Here is an 18,782-nt window from a genome sequence, read left to right as displayed (position 1 = left end):
ATAACTTCCTTTTAACATTTCTCCCTACAAACCTTCTATAACTTTCACAAACCTTCTTACAACTTTCACAAACATTCTCTGAGGCCTTCTTTTGGGCTTTAGCCTTGGCCTGATCTCACCTTTGTTTTTGGATTTGGGTCTCCTCGTCTCTATTATTAAAGACATTTAAGGCCAGGATAACAGGGTCTTTTTGTGAACCTGTGTCTATGTTTGAAATTTGCGGCATATGTTGGGGGCTTATTGGGATATAAAATGAGTGTTCACAAGAAGGATTCCCTCTGGGGAGGTGGGGTCCTTTTTGAGTCTGGCAATGAGGCAGGTGATTATATGGCTGTGGAGGCAGTGCCCTGGAGAATTAACCTGATAGGCCAATCTCAGGTCAGTTTGGGGGACCATGTCAGCATCCTCTCTATGGAGGGCATCGGCATGGCCGTAAGCTGCTAGCCAGACATGCTCCTTCTCTTCTGGGGTGAGAGAGGACAGGATGACACAGATGTCATGCCAGATCAGGTCATGTACTGGGTCAGGTACTCAAATTCCTTAGTAAAGGTAGTGGGGTCGGTGGAAAAATACCTGAGATGCCTCTCAGTCTGTTTGAGGTTGGACATGGAAAATGAGATGTGTACCTGGCCAAACTCTCGGCCCTGGCCACCTCTCAGAAGGGCAGGACGGGGGGCTGGAGGCTGGGTTATCTGGGAACAAGTAAGAGTGGGGCTTGGTAAGGAGGAGAGAGAAGGGTAATTGCAGAGTGTAAAGAAGGCCTGGGTGTAGGGGATCTCTGACAACTTCCCATTGCAGTGACAGAAATTAAGTCCTGGAGAAGGTTAAAAATCTTGGGCCAGTGTGAATCATTGTCTAATTTATCTTGTGGATAAGGTGCTTTTCCAGACCTCCATGGAAAGGCTGAGTGTGTTCAGATATGGAGGAGACATGCCAGAGGAGTGGTTTTTGGGGGGATGGAAAAAAATTCCCTGTGGTGTAAATTAGGAAGAGGAGGTAAGCAACAAAGGGAGACCCGGGGAGCAATACTAGAGGGAGGGCATCCCCACCATCTAGTCAGGCTCTGGAGAGAGGAGGACAGTCTAACCCAGCCGTGGGCAAACTACGGCCCGCGGGCCGGATCCGGCCCGTTTGAAATGAATAAAACTAAAAAAAAAAAAGACCGTACCCTTTTATGTAATGATGTTTACTTTGAATTTATATTAGTTCACACAAACACTCCATCCATGCTTTTGTTCCGGCCCTCCGGTCCAGTTTAAGAACCCATTGTGGCCCTCGAGTCAAAAAGTTTGCCCACCCCTGGATCCATGTGGCAGGCATCCCTTGTGACAAGGAAGACTGTGGAACCTGGTCCCAGGGCCGAAGCCAAACTGAAGAGGATTTCTGACCTAGTGCTAGGTCTTTTGTCTGAGATGACAACAAATCAAAAATACGGAGGGGTGATCCAATTGTCACCTCCCGGAGATGAAATGAACTGGGGTTGAGTGGGGGGTCAGCAATGGGAAGGAGTGGTCCCCAATCTGGCACCCTTCTTGGCTGGTTGGGAGGGAGGCCTAATCAAGGCTGGAAATCATGTCACCCAAGTAGGATTTGGAGGTAAGCCCAGGTCGAGCTGCCACTGCCTATTGCTCTCCAAGTAGCAAACTCAGGGTGATTAAAGCTGGGGCGATGGCTCCCCTTCCCCATGGATCCCTCCCAGGTTTTGGCACCAAATGTTAGGGTCGCTGAAGGAGGAACACATGAGGCCAAAAGGGGTAAAGAATTATGAATTTGGTCATCTGGAAAACCAGATGGGCTGAGCCCCAAAATGGTGCCAGCCCCAATATGGTGCCAGACCCCAGGGGCAGGGAGTCCGAGGTTTTAAAGGACTCTAGGCGGGCTTTTTCTGGGCAGAAAATTCTCTGGGCAGGTCGTAAGGAGAAAGATAATGGTCTTAGCAAGTGGAATGTGGTCTTAGCAAGTGCTGAGCAAAAGGGAATGTTGGTGTAAAGGTCAGTTGCCAGGGGAGGGAGTATCCATTCAATTATTTGATCAAACTTAACACTCTGGAGGTGGCACTGAAGGACACAAAAGGGGAAGCTTCCCTGGAACACCACTGACCACCCTCTCCAGCTCCTTTCAGACATAGCATAGTGGCCTCCACCTTTTTCTGAGAAACAGCAGGGTCTCCTCAGATGGGCGGGTCAGGAATTGCAGTGTGCATCAGAATTGTCCAGGTGCCTGTTAAAGTGCGGCTTGTTTAAAGGTCAATTTTTAAAATTATTCATTTTAGAGAGAGAGAAACATTTACTTATTATTCCACTTGTCTATGCATTAATTGGTTGATTCTTGTCTGTGCCCTGACCAGGGATGGAACCTGTAATGTTGGTTTATGGGGATGAGACTCTAATCAACTGAGTGCCCGGACAGGGCAGAAATGTTGCTTTTTGTGAGCCACGTCGGAGACAGTTCCAGCAGGCCTGCTCTGTATTCTGGGCCTCTGCATTTTTGCCAGCTCCTGGGTAATTTGGTGAAGGTCTGCACTAGACTGAAAAACAGCCCTAGAGCCCAGCCTGCTTTGGGGACTGGTGCTCACAGCCCCCCAGTACAATGACCGAGGCCACTGCCGGGGGACGTGACTGGTCCCCTGCACGGGGAGGTGAGCATTGACAACCGCGAACACCTGAGTGGCAACTCCCAGTCTGGATGCAGCCCTAGAGCCTCCACTGCGTGACTGTCACCACCAGTCCCCTCTCCGGAATCGCCCAGCTCTCTTCCCAGCACGCACAGGGAGTCCGAGGTTTTAAAGGACTCTAGGCGGGCTTTTTCTGGGCAGAAAATTCTCTGGGCAGGTCGTAAGGAGAAAGATAATGGTCTTAGCAAGTGGAATGTGGTCTTAGCAAGTGCTGAGCAAAAGGGAATGTTGGTGTAAAGGTCAGTTGCCAGGGGAGGGAGTATCCATTCAATTATTTGATCAAACTTAACACTCTGGAGGTGGCACTGAAGGACACAAAAGGGGAAGCTTCCCTGGAACACCACTGACCACCCTCTCCAGCTCCTTTCAGACATAGCATAGTGGCCTCCACCTTTTTCTGAGAAACAGCAGGGTCTCCTCAGATGGGCGGGTCAGGAATTGCAGTGTGCATCAGAATTGTCCAGGTGCCTGTTAAAGTGCGGCTTGTTTAAAGGTCAATTTTTTAAATTATTCATTTTAGAGAGAGAGAAACATTTACTTATTATTCCACTTGTCTATGCATTAATTGGTTGATTCTTGTCTGTGCCCTGACCAGGGATGGAACCTGTAATGTTGGTTTATGGGGATGAGACTCTAATCAACTGAGTGCCCGGACAGGGCAGAAATGTTGCTTTTTGTGAGCCACGTCGGAGACAGTTCCAGCAGGCCTGCTCTGTATTCTGGGCCTCTGCATTTTTGCCAGCTCCTGGGTAATTTGGTGAAGGTCTGCACTAGACTGAAAAACAGCCCTAGAGCCCAGCCTGCTTTGGGGACTGGTGCTCACAGCCCCCCAGTACAATGACCGAGGCCACTGCCGGGGGACGTGACTGGTCCCCTGCACGGGGAGGTGAGCATTGACAACCGCGAACACCTGAGTGGCAACTCCCAGTCTGGATGCAGCCCTAGAGCCTCCACTGCGTGACTGTCACCACCAGTCCCCTCTCCGGAATCGCCCAGCTCTCTTCCCAGCACGCACCGCGGGGCCTGTAGAGCCCAGAGCATCCAATCGGCGTTGGGTTTGTTGCCTGGTGCCCTCCGTCACGCGCTGATTGGCCGGTGCGGTGACGTCCTCAGCTCGCGGTCCGGCCTTGCATCACCTCGGTCACCGGGCGCCTCGTGTGCAGTTCTTCACTGGCTCCCGTCGTGGCCCTCAGGTACGGCGCGTCGGGAACATAGTGAACACAGTTTGGTGGGGTTTTTGAATGTTTTTACTGGGCTGTCGCTTAGTTGCGCGCATATCTAGTTCCAAGGAAAAGATTGGGAGGGTCAGCGGGGCTGAAGACCTGGGAACCGGCCGAGATTGCAGCCCTGGGAGCTCCCCTTCCTAGGGGCGTGGCGGGAACCCGGACCGGGGGGCGGGGAGGGGCGGCCTTGGTGGGACGGAGCTTGCCGAGGAGCAGGCGGCGGGCGCGGTTAGGAATTACTGGGAAGTCGGGGTCTCCCTGAGAACCACGAGCGGCGTGCGGGCGGGGCCGGGTAGCGGGCGGACCTGCCGTGGGCTTGCGGGTGGGAGGAGGCGGCTTCTCCGAGCTGCGATGGGGTTGGGGCCTTGAACTAATCGGTAGGAGTTGAGGTCTTGGTGTTTGGCATAATAATGCAGTGATTCTTAATCTTTTGCGCAGTAGTAGCTCCCTACAAAATGCTATCAAAGTTATGAGCCATCTTCATCAGTCTCGTTTACTCAAAAAAAGAAAAAAAAGGGTAAGCCCTGGCCGGTGGGCCAACGGTTACAGCATCGGCCCGGGGACCTAAGCGTTGCGCGTTGACACTCCTGGTCGAGGGCACTTACCTCGGTTGCAGTTCCTACCCCGCCCCGGCTGGGCTGCCCATGTTTCCCTCTCTCTGTCTCTCTCTTCCCCTCCCTTCCACTTTCTCTAGAAATCAATGGAAAGATATCCTCGGGCGAGGATTTAAAAAAAAAAGTTCAGCTGCGTATTCCTGACTGGTCAGAACAGCTGCAGAGCATTGACGCTCACACTGCCATGTGCGCGCGAATCCCGAGGTCTTGGTGAGATGTAGGTGCTGACTCCCCGTTCAGAGGGGGCTGGCCAGCTACTCCCACAGCCCCCGCAGGCCTGGCAGTCACAGGGCCAGCCGTGGGGGCATTGGAAGCGACGAAATAAACGTGTTGGTAGCTGAAGATCTAGTCTTCCAGTGCGATCCCGAAATGGTCCTGAAATACGGTACTGAACGAGTAGGACCTTGAAAGGCTGGAGGTGTAACAAGAGCAGAAGGTCCAAAATGCCCCTAACTTCTATTTAAGCCATTTAATGGCACACTCCACTCAGAAATGGACAGTAAATTAAACGGCCACTGGTACTTCTCTTACTTTTTTCCTATATAAAACTGTTGCATCTCAAAAATAATGGAAAGAAAAAATCTCTTGTAACAAACTTTTTGTTTTGATGACATGGCTCAGTCTCTGTGATTAGGCTTTGGTGTTTTCAGAATTTCTTGTTAGAAACCCCAGACTTCGATAGTTATTGAATTGTTAAGGTTTTCCGTCTTCTCTGTTGTTTTCTCGTTATCAGCTATCCTGTCCCCTTCTAATCTGCTGTTGGCTTGGAAATCTGGTCACCATCCTAGTTAGGATTATAAAGTAAGACTACATGGGCCTTGAGGGGGAACGGACGTGAGGATACTCAACCAGATAGTTAAGCCCTGGGATGGTCAAGGTTTCTACATGAGATTATTAGCAAAATTCTTATAAGGACACTTTTAAGACCTCTCACTAGAGACTGAATCAGATAACTATAAGGTTTGTCCTGTCCAAAAACTACAAGCAATAAAAAGGATAAAATAGAAAATTGGAATGAGCTGGTAATTATTTGAATGTGAGATTCTCATCTTTTTAGCTTTCAAATTTTTTAGGTCTCATTCTTCAATAGTAAGTTACTGTGATTGAAGTTTAACAAATGAGGTTAAAGAGATGAGGTTATTTCAACAGAAGTGCTTTCTGTCTTGTGATTGTAGGTACTAATTCTTACTATTTTTAAAAATATATATTTATTGATTTTAGAGAGGAAGGAAGAGAGAGAGAGAAACATCAATGAGAGAGAATCATTGATCGGCTCCTCCTGCTGAGGACCACAACCCCGGGCATATGCCCTTGAACAGAATCAAACCTGGAACTCTTCAGTCCACAGGCTGATGCTCTATCCCTGTGCCAAACCTGCTAATTCTTACCTATTTTTGAGATTCTTAAAATTATTATTATTGAATTTATATTGTCATTAGATAGAATTCCCAAGATTTTTTTTGTTTACTTTTAAAAGCATATTGTCTACAATTACTAATGTTACATTGTAGGTGAAAAATTGGTGAATAATGTGATTTGGACACAAGTTTTGCAGTAATTTAAAAATACCATGTATCACCATCCCCAAGAAATGGAAACAAGAAACTCAACATTCTTATCCTACCCCCAGGCATCAAGTCATTACCCAGTCATATTTATTTCTCCTTCAAAATAAAACTTGACTCTACCTTGTTAAAAAATAACCAAAAAACCTATGTAATAAAAGGCTAATATGCAAATCAACTGAATGGCTTAATGACCAGTCGCTATGACACACACTGACCACCAGGGGGCAGCACTCAACTCAGGAGCTGCCCCCTGGTGGTCAGTGCAGCAGAAGCATGGCTTATAGCTGGTGAGCCTGGTGAGCGCAGGGGTGGTGGTGGGAGCCTTTCCCGCCTCCGCTGCAGCGCTAAGGGTGTCTGACTGTGGGGGGAGCAGGCCTAAGCCATCAGTCGGACATCCCCTGAGGTCTCCCGGACTGCGAGAGCGTGCAGGCCGGGCTGAGCCCCCCCCCCCCCCCCGCATGAATTTCGTGGACTGGGCCTCTAATAAATATCCCTGTTCTACACTGTATATACAAATAACTGGATCAATGACCTAAATATTGGAGCTAAAAATTAACAACCTTGTTTAAGATAGTGGTTTCTTTCTCTTTTTATTTTTTCTATTAAAATGTTTTTATTGATTTTCAGAGAGAAAAGAAGGGAGATGGAGAGAGAGATAGGAATATCGATGAGAGAGAAGCACCAATGGGCTGCCTCCTCCATGCCCCCCTAACTGAAAACATTAGGTCCACAGAAAAACATATATTCATTTTCATAGCATTCTTCATAATAGCCAAAAAGTGGAAAGAGTCCTAATGAATGGGTAAACAAAACATGGCATGTTGATACAATGAAATATTCAGTATAGAAAATAATGATATATTATTATAATATATCATCAGCCTGGATGAGGGGATGATGGCTGTTTGCAGCTGGTCACACCCCCTTCAGGGTGGGGGTCCCCACTGGGGTGCCTGGCCAGCCTGGATGAGGGGATGATGGCTGTTTGCAGCTGGTCACACCCCCTTCAGGGTGGGGGTCCCCACTGGGGTGCCTGGCCAGCCTGGATGAGGGGATGATGGCTGTTTGCAGCTGGTCACACCCCCTTCAGGGTGGGGGTCCCCACTGGGGTGCCTGGCCAGCCTGGATGAGGGGATGATGGCTGTTTGCAGCTGGTCACACCCCCTTCAGGGTGGGGGTCCCCACTGGGGTGCCTGGCCAGCCTGGATGAGGGGATGATGGCTGTTTGCAGCTGGTCACACCCCCTTCAGGGTGGGGGTCCCCACTGGGGTGCCTGGCCAGCCTGGATGAGGGGATGATGGCTGTTTGCAGCTGGTCACACCCCCTTCAGGGTGGGGGTCCCCACTGGGGTGCCTGGCCAGCCTGGATGAGGGGATGATGGCTGTTTGCAGCTGGTCACACCCCCTTCAGGGTGGGGGTCCCCACTGGGGTGCCTGGCCAGCCTGGATGAGGGGATGATGGCTGTTTGCAGCTGGTCACACCCCCTTCAGGGTGGGGGTCCCCACTGGGGTGCCTGGCCAGCCTGGATGAGGGGATGATGGCTGTTTGCAGCTGGTCACACCCCCTTCAGGGTGGGGGTCCCCACTGGGGTGCCTGGCCAGCCTGGATGAGGGGATGATGGCTGTTTGCAGCTGGTCACACCCCCTTCAGGGTGGGGGTCCCCACTGGGGTGCCTGGCCAGCCTGGATGAGGGGATGATGGCTGTTTGCAGCTGGTCACACCCCCTTCAGGGTGGGGGTCCCCACTGGGGTGCCTGGCCAGCCTGGATGAGGGGATGATGGCTGTTTGCAGCTGGTCACACCCCCTTCAGGGTGGGGGTCCCCACTGGGGTGCCTGGCCAGCCTGGATGAGGGGATGATGGCTGTTTGCAGCTGGTCACACCCCCTTCAGGGTGGGGGTCCCCACTGGGGTGCCTGGCCAGCCTGGATGAGGGGATGATGGCTGTTTGCAGCTGGTCACACCCCCTTCAGGGTGGGGGTCCCCACTGGGGTGCCTGGCCAGCCTGGATGAGGGGATGATTGCTGTTTGCCGCTGGTCACACCCCCTTCAGGGTGGGGGTCCCCACTGGGGTGCCTGGCCAGTCTGGGTGAGGGGCTGAGGGCTGCTTTCAGGCTGGCGGTTGTTGACTGAAGCTCCCAACCGCTCCTTTTTTTTCTCTTTTTTTATTTTATTCTGGGCCAGCTTTAGCTCTGGCTCTAGCTCTGAGGCTTCGTATCTGGTTTGTTTGCCGTTCTATAATCGAAACAATGTATAACTTCAGCTCTGAGATCCCGGCAGGCTGAAAGCTGGTTTCTGGGGTTTTGTTTAGCTTCTTATTTGCAACATAGTACATAGTTGCTTAGAGTTGCAACTCAGAGGCCGGCAAGTCAGGCGGGGAACGTTGGAGTCTGCAGTCACTGGAGGAAGCAAGCCTCATGTTCGCTTCCAGCTGCCTGGCTGCTGGCTGCCATCTTGGCTGACAGTTAATTTGCATAAGGATATGCTGATTAGCCAATGGGAAGGGTAGCGGTCGTACGCCAATTACCATGTTTCTCTTTTATTAGTGTAGAAGAAGATGTCCAGATCAGGAAAATCTTTAGAAGCAGCAGATTTATGATTGTCAGGGGGCTGGAAAAAAGGGAATGGAGAGTTGCTGCTAATGTGTACAGGTTTTTAGAGGATGGGGAGGGAGCATTGATGAAAAAGTTCTGGAATTAGCATGGTGACAGTTGCACAACTTCGTGAATATACTAAAAATCACTGAATTGTACACTTTAAATGGTGAACTTGATAGTGTGTGAAATTTACCTAAAAAACGTAATTATTTTTAAAGTAACATGTAGTACCATAGGTAGTAATATGTACACTCATTTTAATGTATGGTAATTATTTCTAGACTAGACTTCTCTTTGAGAATAATAAATTTGATTTCTCTTGCAGCAACAAAATGGTTCAGCAAGTTCCAGAAAACATCAATTTTCCTGCTGAAGAAGAGAAAATCTTACAGTTCTGGTCCGAATTTAATTGTTTCCAAGAATGCCTAAAGCAGTCAAAACATAGGCCAAAGTATGTGAATTTCTTGGTAAAGATAGAGTCCTTAAGACTAGTCATTTCTTAGACTGTGTTCAATTAAGGCAGGAACTTTTTATTCCAGTGATGGGGAACCTATGACACGCGTGTCAGAGGTGACACGCGAACTCATTTTTTTGGTTGATTTTTCCTTGTTCAATGGCATTTAAATATATAAAATAAATATCAAAAATATAAATCTTTGTTTTACTATGGTTGCAAATATCAAAGAATTCCTCTATGTGACACGGCACCAGAGTTAAGTTAGGGTTTTCAAAATGCTGACACGCCGAGCTCAAAAGGTTCGCCATCACTGTTTTATTCATTTTGTATTCCCAGAGTCTCTAGCTCTATATAGTAGGTACTCTCAGTTGTAGATATACATTGAATGAATGAGTTCTTAATTATTAGGTTAGATTCAGTTTAAGAGTTCTTCTGAATAGATTAACCTGAATGGTCTAATGAAATTCAGATGTTAAAAGCTATTTAAATTTGGACCACTATTGAATAGAGTTTACATATCACACTCTTCCTTTCCACTTTTCTCATTATCACCACCTCATTAATTACTTAGACTAGCCTTCTGTTAGGTTGCCTCCTGCCTATAATCTCCCTTCACCTAACGACCAGTTTTGTTCTGTTTTTAATCATGTGTCTTCTGCTCAAAAACTTTATGAGATAGGCATTTGGTGCCCTATTTTACTGATGAATAGCTTTATCATTTAGCATCAGGATGAATAACCAATGAAGAATGGGTGGCCCAGTGGAGGCCTCTCCAGCTCCCCCATAACTAGCTTTTTTCAAGGCAGGACCTGCAATAAATAATCATTTATCTGAATTTATCCACTCATCTACTGATGGGCTATTTCCAGATCTTAGCTATTGTACTTTGTGCTGCTATGAACATAGGGGTGCATACATTCTTTCTGATTGGTGCTTCAGGTTTCTTAGGATATATTCCTAGAATTGGGATCACAGGGTCAAATGGCAGTTCCATATTTAATTTTTTGAGGGAACTCCATACTGTTTTTCATAATGGCTACACCAGTCTGCATTCCCACCAGCAGTGAACTAGGATTCCCTTTTCTCCACATCCTCTCCAGCACTTGTCATTTGTTGTTTTGTTGATAGTAGCCATTCTGACAGGTATGAAGTGATAGCTCATTGTCATTTTAATTTGCATCTCTCTGATGATCAGTGATTTTGAGCATTTTTAAAAAAATATTTCTTTATTGATTTCAGAGAGGAAGGGAGGAGAGATAGAAACATCAGTTATAATTATGAGAGAGAATCATTGATTGGATGCCTCTTGCACGCCCCCCACTGGGGATCAAGCCTGCAACCCAGGCATGTGCCCTTGCCCGGAATAGAACCTGGGACCCTTCAATCTGCAGGCTGTCGCTCTATCCACTGAGCCAAGCCGGCCAGGGCTTGAGCATTTTTTCATATGTCCACTTTGGTCCACTTTGGAGAAGTGTCTATTTAGGTCCTTTGCCCATTTTTTAATTGGATTGTTTGTCTTCCTTTTGTTAAGTTGTATGAGTTCCTTATGTATTTTGGTTATTAACCCTTTGTCAGATGTACCATTGCCAAATATGTTCTCCCATGCAGTGGGCTTTATTGTTGTTTTGTTGATGGTTTCTTTTGCTGTGCAGAAGCTTTTCATTTTGATGTAGTCCCATTTGTTTATTTTCTCCTTATTTTCCTTTGCCTGAGGAGCTGTATCCATAACCATATTGCTACGAGAGATGTTTGAGATTTTGCTGCCTGTGGTTTCTTCTAGGATTTTTATGGTTTCACTACATACACTTAAGTCCTGTATCCATTTTGAGTTTATTCTTGTGTATGGTGTAAGTTGGTGGTTTAGTTTCATTCTTTTACATGTATCTTTCCAATTGTTCCAACACCATTTATTGAAGAGACTGTCTTGACTCCATTGTATGCTCTTGCCTCCTTTGTCAAATATTAATTGATCGTAATGGCTCGGGGCAATTTCTGGGGTCTCTTTTCTGTTCCATTGGTCTATATGCCTGTTCTTGTGCCCGTATCTTCCTGTTTTGATTATGGTGACTTTGAAGTATAACTTGATATCTGGTATTGCGATTCCTCCAACTTTGTTCTTCTTTCTCAAGATTGCTGAGGATATTTGGGGTCTTTTTGGTTCCATATAAATATTTGGAATATTTGTTCTAGATCTGTGAAATATACAGTTTGTATTTTAATAGGGGTTGCATTGAGTTTGTAGATTGCCTTGGGTAGTATGGACATTTTAATGTTAATTCTACCAATCCATGAACACGGAATACTCTACCACTTGTTTATATCTCCCTTTATCTTTTTTTTCAGTGTTCTGTATCTTTCCAAGTACAAGTCTTTTGCCTCCTTGGTTTATTCCTATGTTATTTTAATATTTTTGTTGCAGTGGTAAATGGGATTGTTTGTTTAGTTTCTCTTTCTGAGAATTCATTATTGGTGTATAAAAAAGCCATAGATTTTTGGTGTTGATTTTGTATTCTGCTACATTGCCAATTTCATGTATTTATCTGAAATCAAAAATTTAAAAAGAAAGCAAAATAGATTTTAGTCACTTTTCTTTTTATTTTTTTAATATATATATATTTTTTAAGTATATTTTTATTGATTTCAGAGAGAAAGGGTGAGGGAGAGATAGAAACATCACTGATGAGAGAGAATCTTTGATGGGCTGTCTTCTGCATGCCACACACTGGGTATGAAGCCCGCAACCCGGGGATGTGCCCTGACCGGGAATTAAACCGTTCCCTCCTGATTCATAGGTCCACGCTCAACAGCTGAGCCACGCCAGCCAGGCACTCACCACTTTTCTTCCTGAACACTCCACTGAGACAGTTGCCATCTATTAAAAAAAGTTGTCCTACATTTTTGTTGTTTATTTTAAAGTAATCACATATTTTTATTCTTCTTGTTAGATTTACTTTCTATGATGGGCCTCCTTTTGCAACTGGACTACCTCACTATGGACATATACTTGCAGGGACAATTAAAGATATAGTTACAAGATATGCTCACCAGAGTGGGTTTCATGTTGACAGAAGATTTGGATGGGATTGTCATGGCTTACCTGTGGTATGTTTGAGTCATCAGCCTTATGTTTTGATTTTTTAATAAGCATTAGATTTCATTATATACTATGTATTAGTATGAATTTTTACTATAATCAGACTTTTTCTTCATTTCTATAATACTATTTATAGTTCATTTTCTCTAGATTTTTTGAGAACTTATTTCAAAATGTTTTATTTTCTAGAGTTCAATTGCATTTTGTTTCAAAGGCAGCGTTGTTAACAATTTTATTGTAAATTTTCAGGAATATGAAATAGATAAGATACTAGGAATCAGAGGACCAGAGGATGTAGCCAAAATGGGGATTGTGGAGTATAACAATCAGTGCCGAGCAATTGTGATGAGATATTCTACTGAGTGGAAGGTATGTTCAGTTATTTTCAGTAGAATGGACCAAAACTTGTAGTTTAAATGGATGTTAAAATGGCTTCTGGTCCTTTGTGCATTTTATGATGCTCCCAAAAGTATGGCTGTCCATGTGAAGTTGTAACTTCAGGTGTCAACCATTCCTTTTTAAAGGAGTGTTTTGCTTCCACCTCCAACCCTAGTACATAGACTAGTTAAACTGAAGCCTCTGTTATTTCTATGTGTTTGATTAATCCTCCATATTTAATCCTTTACCTGCACACAGTATATGACAGGAATCAGGCTGACCTAGCAAATAAGTTAACTTTAATATTGTAAAACAAACAAACAAAAAAATCAAATGTTAAAAACAATTCTAATTTGGACTGATTGTTACATGGACTCCCATCTTGCCCACTCCTTTTAGTGGTGGTGCTCCCACAGCTGGAACCTGTACGTAACTGTCCAGTGCTATCAGAGCTCTGCCCTCTCTTAAGGGCTTAGCAACACAGGTCCTCACCTCCATATTTTCTCCCTGGCCTTTTGATTAATTAGATTGTGCCACTTAACAGCTTTGTTGTATTTTTTTTTTATCTTTGCCATCTTACCACTTTGATTTCCTAAACTTGCTGTTCCTCAGAATTCACTATTCTGCCAGTGGACTCAGGCTTTAAACATTAATCCTCACAATCAAATCTGTCAAATTCTATCAAGTCTTCTTAGCATCTCTTATTCAGTCATTTATTTTCATTCCAACAACCTCTCCCTAGCTTCTCACCTCTTCATTTCGGTAACAATCTCCTAATTGGTCTCTTGCTCATGCTCTTTCCACTCAGCCTGTGAAGTTCTCTCTCCCACAAGACTGTGCTCATCTTGCTCTTCTCTGCTCAAAGCATTGAGTAACTTCTTTTCATTGGTGAATAAAATTTTATTTCATGGACCTAAAATATCAAAGCTTCTAAATTTTCTCCTAACTTTCTTTAATCTAACTTTCCTTGCCTGGTTACCAGTAGGGAAAAATCCTGATTATAACATGTATAGGTCTTCCCCCACCCCCCTTATTTTTAAATTGTTCATTGTGAAATAATTCCGGTTTATTAAAAATTACGAAGTTGTATTAAGAGTTTTCTTTTATCCTTTACTTATTAGCTAACACCTTCAGTAACTATAGTATAATTAACAAAAGCAACTTATTAGAAAAAAATGAACATTGATACATTACATTAGACCTTTTTCAAATTTAACCAGTTCCACTAATTTTTATTTCTGATCCAAAATACAGTTTAGAAGCAGACACTGCATTTAGTTGTCATACCTCCGTAGTCTCCTTTAATCTGGAACATGACCTCTATCTTTTTTGTCATTTATGACCTTGTCACTTTTTTTTAATCTTTTAAAAAGTTTTAAATTTATATTTTAGAAAGGGAGGAACAGCAATTTTTTTATCCATTTATTCATCCACTAGAGGTCCAATGCATGAAGATTCACGCAAGAAAGGCCTTCCGTCCCCTGGCTGCCGGCACCAGCTTCCCTGCGGCACCCAGGACCCAGGCCTTCACTCAGGCTGCCGCCTTCAGCATTTGCTCTGGGCCAGAGCCGCCTTCCATCTTCGCTTCGGCCCTGCCAGCCTCCTGTTGCTCCCTCCACCTCCTGCCCTCTCCCCCATAGCAAGTGTCCCGCCCTGCCCAGGCTGCTCCGTGGGTACTGCCTAGAGTCCTGGAGCGGCCGAGAAGGGGCAGAACACCTGTGTCCCGGCCCAGCCACTGCCATCTTTGTTGCGTCAATTTGCACATTCCCTTCTTATTGGCTGTGGGCGCCGCCATCTTTGTCACAAAGTGACAGTCAATTTGCATATTCCATCTTTATTAGATAGGATTCATTGGTTGGTTCTTGAATGTACTCTGAACCCAAAACCTCTGTGTATCAGATGTGGATGCTCTAATCAAATGAACTACCCAGCCAGAGCTTGCCCTTGTCACTTTTAAATAGTACAAACCAGTTATTTATTTATTTTTAATATATTTTATTGATTTTTTACAGAGAGGAAAGGAGAGGGATAGAGAGTTAGAAACATCGATGAGAGAAACATCGATCAGCTGCCTCCTGCACACTCCCTAGTGGGTATGTGCCCGCAACCAAGGTACATGCCCTTGACTGGAATCGAACGTGGGACCCTTGAGTCCACAGGCTGACGCTTTATCCACTGAGTCAAACTGGTTAGGACCAGACCAGTTATTTTTAAGAAATTCCCTCAATATCTACTGTTTTTTCATGATTCAATTTAGGATTTGCATTTTTGGAAAAAATGTCTCAGAAATGACAGCATACCTTTAGTCTGTCATTAGGAGGCCTGTGATACTGATATGTCTCATTGATTATGTTAACTTTGGTTACTAAGGTGATCTGTGTCAGGTTTCTTTATTGTAAAGTTGGAGTTTTTCCTTTCTAATTAATATTCTGTGGGGAGATTCTTTGCAAATATCCTGTTTCTCATACTTTAACTCAGTAGTTTTAATATCCATTAATGATTCTTGCCAGCAACAGTTATAGCTATAGCTCTTGTTGAATGGTAACTTTGGTAGACTGTAAGGGCATATTGATAACTTGCAAATAACATTTTCATATAGGATGAATGCCAGAAGAATCTGGTGCTTAATCTTACATAGTATGTTGATAGCAATATAGATTTACCTCAATCATTGATTGTTCTGTTTTCCAAAAATCATTACATGTGCTGATAAAGAAGTAAAACACATTGATTTACAATTACAAATATTCTTTAACAACTAATATTTGTATTTTTTTAGTCTACTGTTACCAGACTTGGCCGATGGATTGACTTTGACAATGACTATAAAACACTCTATCCAGAATTCATGGAATCTGTCTGGTAGGTTTATTTGAAATTGTAAATATAATAAATATTTTGTCATGCAGGGGTGGACAAAAATAGCTCTCCGGTTTTTCATATAGAAAATGTAGTAATTAGCCTTGGCTGCATAGGTTAGTTGGTTAGAACATTGTCCTAATGTACCACAGTTTCAGGTTTGATCTTAGTCAGGGCACATACAAGTATTAACCAATGAATGCCTGAATGAGTGAAGCAACAGATTGATATCTCTATCTATCTCTCTAAATTCACTAATTTTAGAAAATAGGAAAAATAGAAAATACAGCAATTAAATAATACAAGAATGAACTGTATTTTGCATACGCATAACTATAAACCTACTTTTGCCCATCGCTGTATTACATAATAGAGTAATGATGGGTTGTTTTGGTGTTTAAAGATTTAAAACTTTTAATTTTTTTTACAGCATTTTTAGGTTCATAGCAAAACTAAGAGCAAGGTACAGACAGTTCCCTTATGCCCTGTGCCCCACACACATTGCCTAGCCCACGGGTGGGCAACCTTTTTGTGAGTGCGTGCCAAAACCAGCAAAATCTCTAACTCAAAATTCTTCTGCGTGCCAACCCTAATTTTTTGAGAACATGTTACACCTACTTGATATCTCTTAAGGTGTGCATATGTGAAGAACCTTGAAATAATAATAAAATTCATTCGAGCAACAAAAACACATTATATGATGATGAAAAATACATTTATTTTTTAATGTATACATGTTATGTAAAATTTTTTATCTAAGATGCACCTACACTGAATTTATCTGAAAAATAAAAAAGTCGATTTTAAGACAAAAATTGTAAATGGAAGATTATAAGAGAGGGTTTCGCGTGCCAGCAAAAGTTACTGGCGTGCCATGTTTGGCACACGTGCCAGGGGTTCCCCACCCCTGGCCTAGCCATTATTATGTTTGTTAATGTAGAACACTATGTTTGTTACAATTGAACCTTCATTGACACAATAATTACCCAAAGTCCACAATGTACTTTAGCTTTCACTCTTTTTGAACATTCTATGCTTTGGGGTAAATGTGTAATGACATGTATGTATCATTTTAGTATACTATAGAGATTTGTCTTTGAGCCCCAGTTTGATAACAGACCATTTATGTTTTTTATTCTACTTAGTGTGAGCAATTGTATGCACTGATGCAGAAATACCAGTATATTTGATTACTGCTTGCTGCACAATCTACTGGGACCATTGTCTACGACGAAATACATAGATATCTTACTATCCAGAATCCAAAATTAACTAAATCCAAAAACTAACCGCTAAAGGACACTAGAATGATAGATGCATGTCATTACACATTTACCCCAAAGCATAGAATGTTCAAAAAGACTGAACACTAAAGTAAACTATGGACTTTAGGTAAAGATGTAGAGAAAGGGAAGCCTTATGCATTGTTGGTGGGATTGGAAATTGGTGTAGCCAGTGTGGAAAACAGTATGGAGGTTCCTAAAAAAAATTGAAGATAGAACTATCTTATGAACCAGCAATTCCCCTTCTGGGTATTTAGCCGAAGAAATCCTAAACATTAATTTGAGAAGATACATGCATGCCTCTGTTCATTGCAGTGTTATTTACAATTAGAGGCCCGGTGCATGAAATTTTGTGCACTGGGCGGTTCCCTCAGCCCGGCCTGCGTCCTCTTGTACTCTGGGACCCCTCGCTCCTCACCGCCTGCCTGCAGCGGAGGTGGGAGAGGCTTCTGCAACAGCCGCTACACTCGCCAGCTGTGAGCCCAGTTTCTGGCTGAGTGGGGCGCAACTCGGCCAGAAGCTGAGCTCACTTCTCTTTAGCGCTGCCTCAGAGGCAGGTCTCCTGCCACCACCCCTGCACTTGCCAGCCGTGACCCCATCTTCTGGCTGAGTGGCGCTCCCCTGGTGGTCAGTGTGCGTCATAGCAACCGGTTGTTCTGCTGTTCAGTCGATTTGCATATTAGGGTTTTATTATATAGGATAGCAAAAGTATAGAAGCAACCTAACTGTCCTTTAATAGACAAGTGGGTAAAGAAGATGTGATCCTTATGTACAAGGACATATTACTCAGCCATTAAGAAAAACAAATAAGATCTTACCATTTTGTCAACATGGATGGACTTAGAAGACATTATGGTAAGTGAAATAAATCAGAGAAAGAAATTCTATCTAATAAAGAGGGGATATGCTAATTGACCCTCACGCCGTTGCGACATGGTGGTGCCCACAGCCAATAAGGAGGGATATGTTGACTGCCCCACCCTCAAAGATGGCGGTGACTACAGCATTAAGAAGGGGATGTGCTAATTGGCCCTCACACCATCAAAATATGGTGACGCCCACAGCCAATAAGGAGGGAATATGCTAATTGACTGCCCCGCCCTCAAAGATGGCAGCGCTCACCCCCGTCGGGGCGGCAGGCATGCAGCAAGGCCTGCCTCTAGAGTCCCCCAGTCCCCTCAGCACCCCTAGCCGCCCAGGGCCGGCCCAATGCGCAGGTAACCAGTGCTGGCTGAGGCTATGATGGGGTGTCGCCTTACCCTGATTGCTGGGTTGCCTCCTGCCCCTGAGGGCTCCCAGACTGTGAGAGGGTGCAGACCGGGCTGAGGGACCACCCCTCCAGTGCATGAATTTTCATTAACCAAGCCTCTAGTATACCATATGATTTCACTTATATGTGGAATCTAAAGGACAAAATATGTCAACAAACTCATAGATAAACAGAACAACCTGGTGGTTGCTAGATGGGAAAGGGAATAGGAGGCTGGGTGAAAGGGTGAAGAGATTAATTGGTAGTTAACAAAAAATAGCAATGTAAAGTATAGAATATGGAATATAGTCAATAATATTACAATAACTGGTGCAGAATGGGCACTAGACTTAAAGGGGTGGGAGGTCACTTCATAAGTTATAGAAATGTATTACCACCATGTTGTACACCTGAAACTAATAAAATAATATGTCAGTTGTAATTGAAAATAAATTTAAAAGAAATATCAGTTAAAGATATTTGCCAAATTGATTGGTATAACATTTAGGGAAACTAGTTTCAGAGGTTTGGTTTTTTTTAAGGAATTAAGTCTATGAGGCTATGTACTTGAATTTTATACTGAGAGAAAAGTTGAGCGCAGTTCTATGCCATAACTGTTTCAAAATGGATTTTACTTATCACCCTAATCCTATCTAATAATAGACAAACATGGTAATTAACCGTAACTTCGTTACCCTTCCCATTGGCTAATCAGCGAGATATGCAAATTAACTGCCGACCAAGATGGCGGCCAGCAGCCAGGCAGCTGAAGCGAACAGGAGGCTTGCT

At 44.0% G+C, this 18,782-nt stretch overlaps 1 protein-coding gene across 1 annotated transcript in view; it reads left to right on the top strand.

Moving 5' to 3' along the window:
* Nucleotides 1-3,788: 3,788 nt before the first annotated feature.
* Nucleotides 3,789-18,782, top strand: part of IARS (isoleucyl-tRNA synthetase) — a 108,207-nt gene continuing 93,213 nt past the window's right edge. Inside the window, exons 1-5 of the mRNA XM_005881654.2 lie at nt 3,789-3,867; nt 8,999-9,124; nt 12,076-12,232; nt 12,474-12,593; nt 15,382-15,464. Of these exons, the coding sequence (XP_005881716.1) occupies nt 9,006-9,124; nt 12,076-12,232; nt 12,474-12,593; nt 15,382-15,464 (479 nt within the window). The 5' untranslated portion in view covers nt 3,789-3,867; nt 8,999-9,005. The remainder of the gene's footprint in view (nt 3,868-8,998; nt 9,125-12,075; nt 12,233-12,473; nt 12,594-15,381; nt 15,465-18,782) is intronic.

The sequence above is a fragment of the Myotis brandtii genome, unplaced genomic scaffold (genome assembly GCF_000412655.1).
Source record: "Myotis brandtii unplaced genomic scaffold, ASM41265v1 scaffold684, whole genome shotgun sequence".
In the NCBI taxonomy this organism is placed as follows: domain Eukaryota; kingdom Metazoa; phylum Chordata; class Mammalia; order Chiroptera; family Vespertilionidae; genus Myotis; species Myotis brandtii.
Note: the sequence above shows the minus strand (reverse complement) of the source record. Positions and strands in the feature narration are given on the sequence as shown.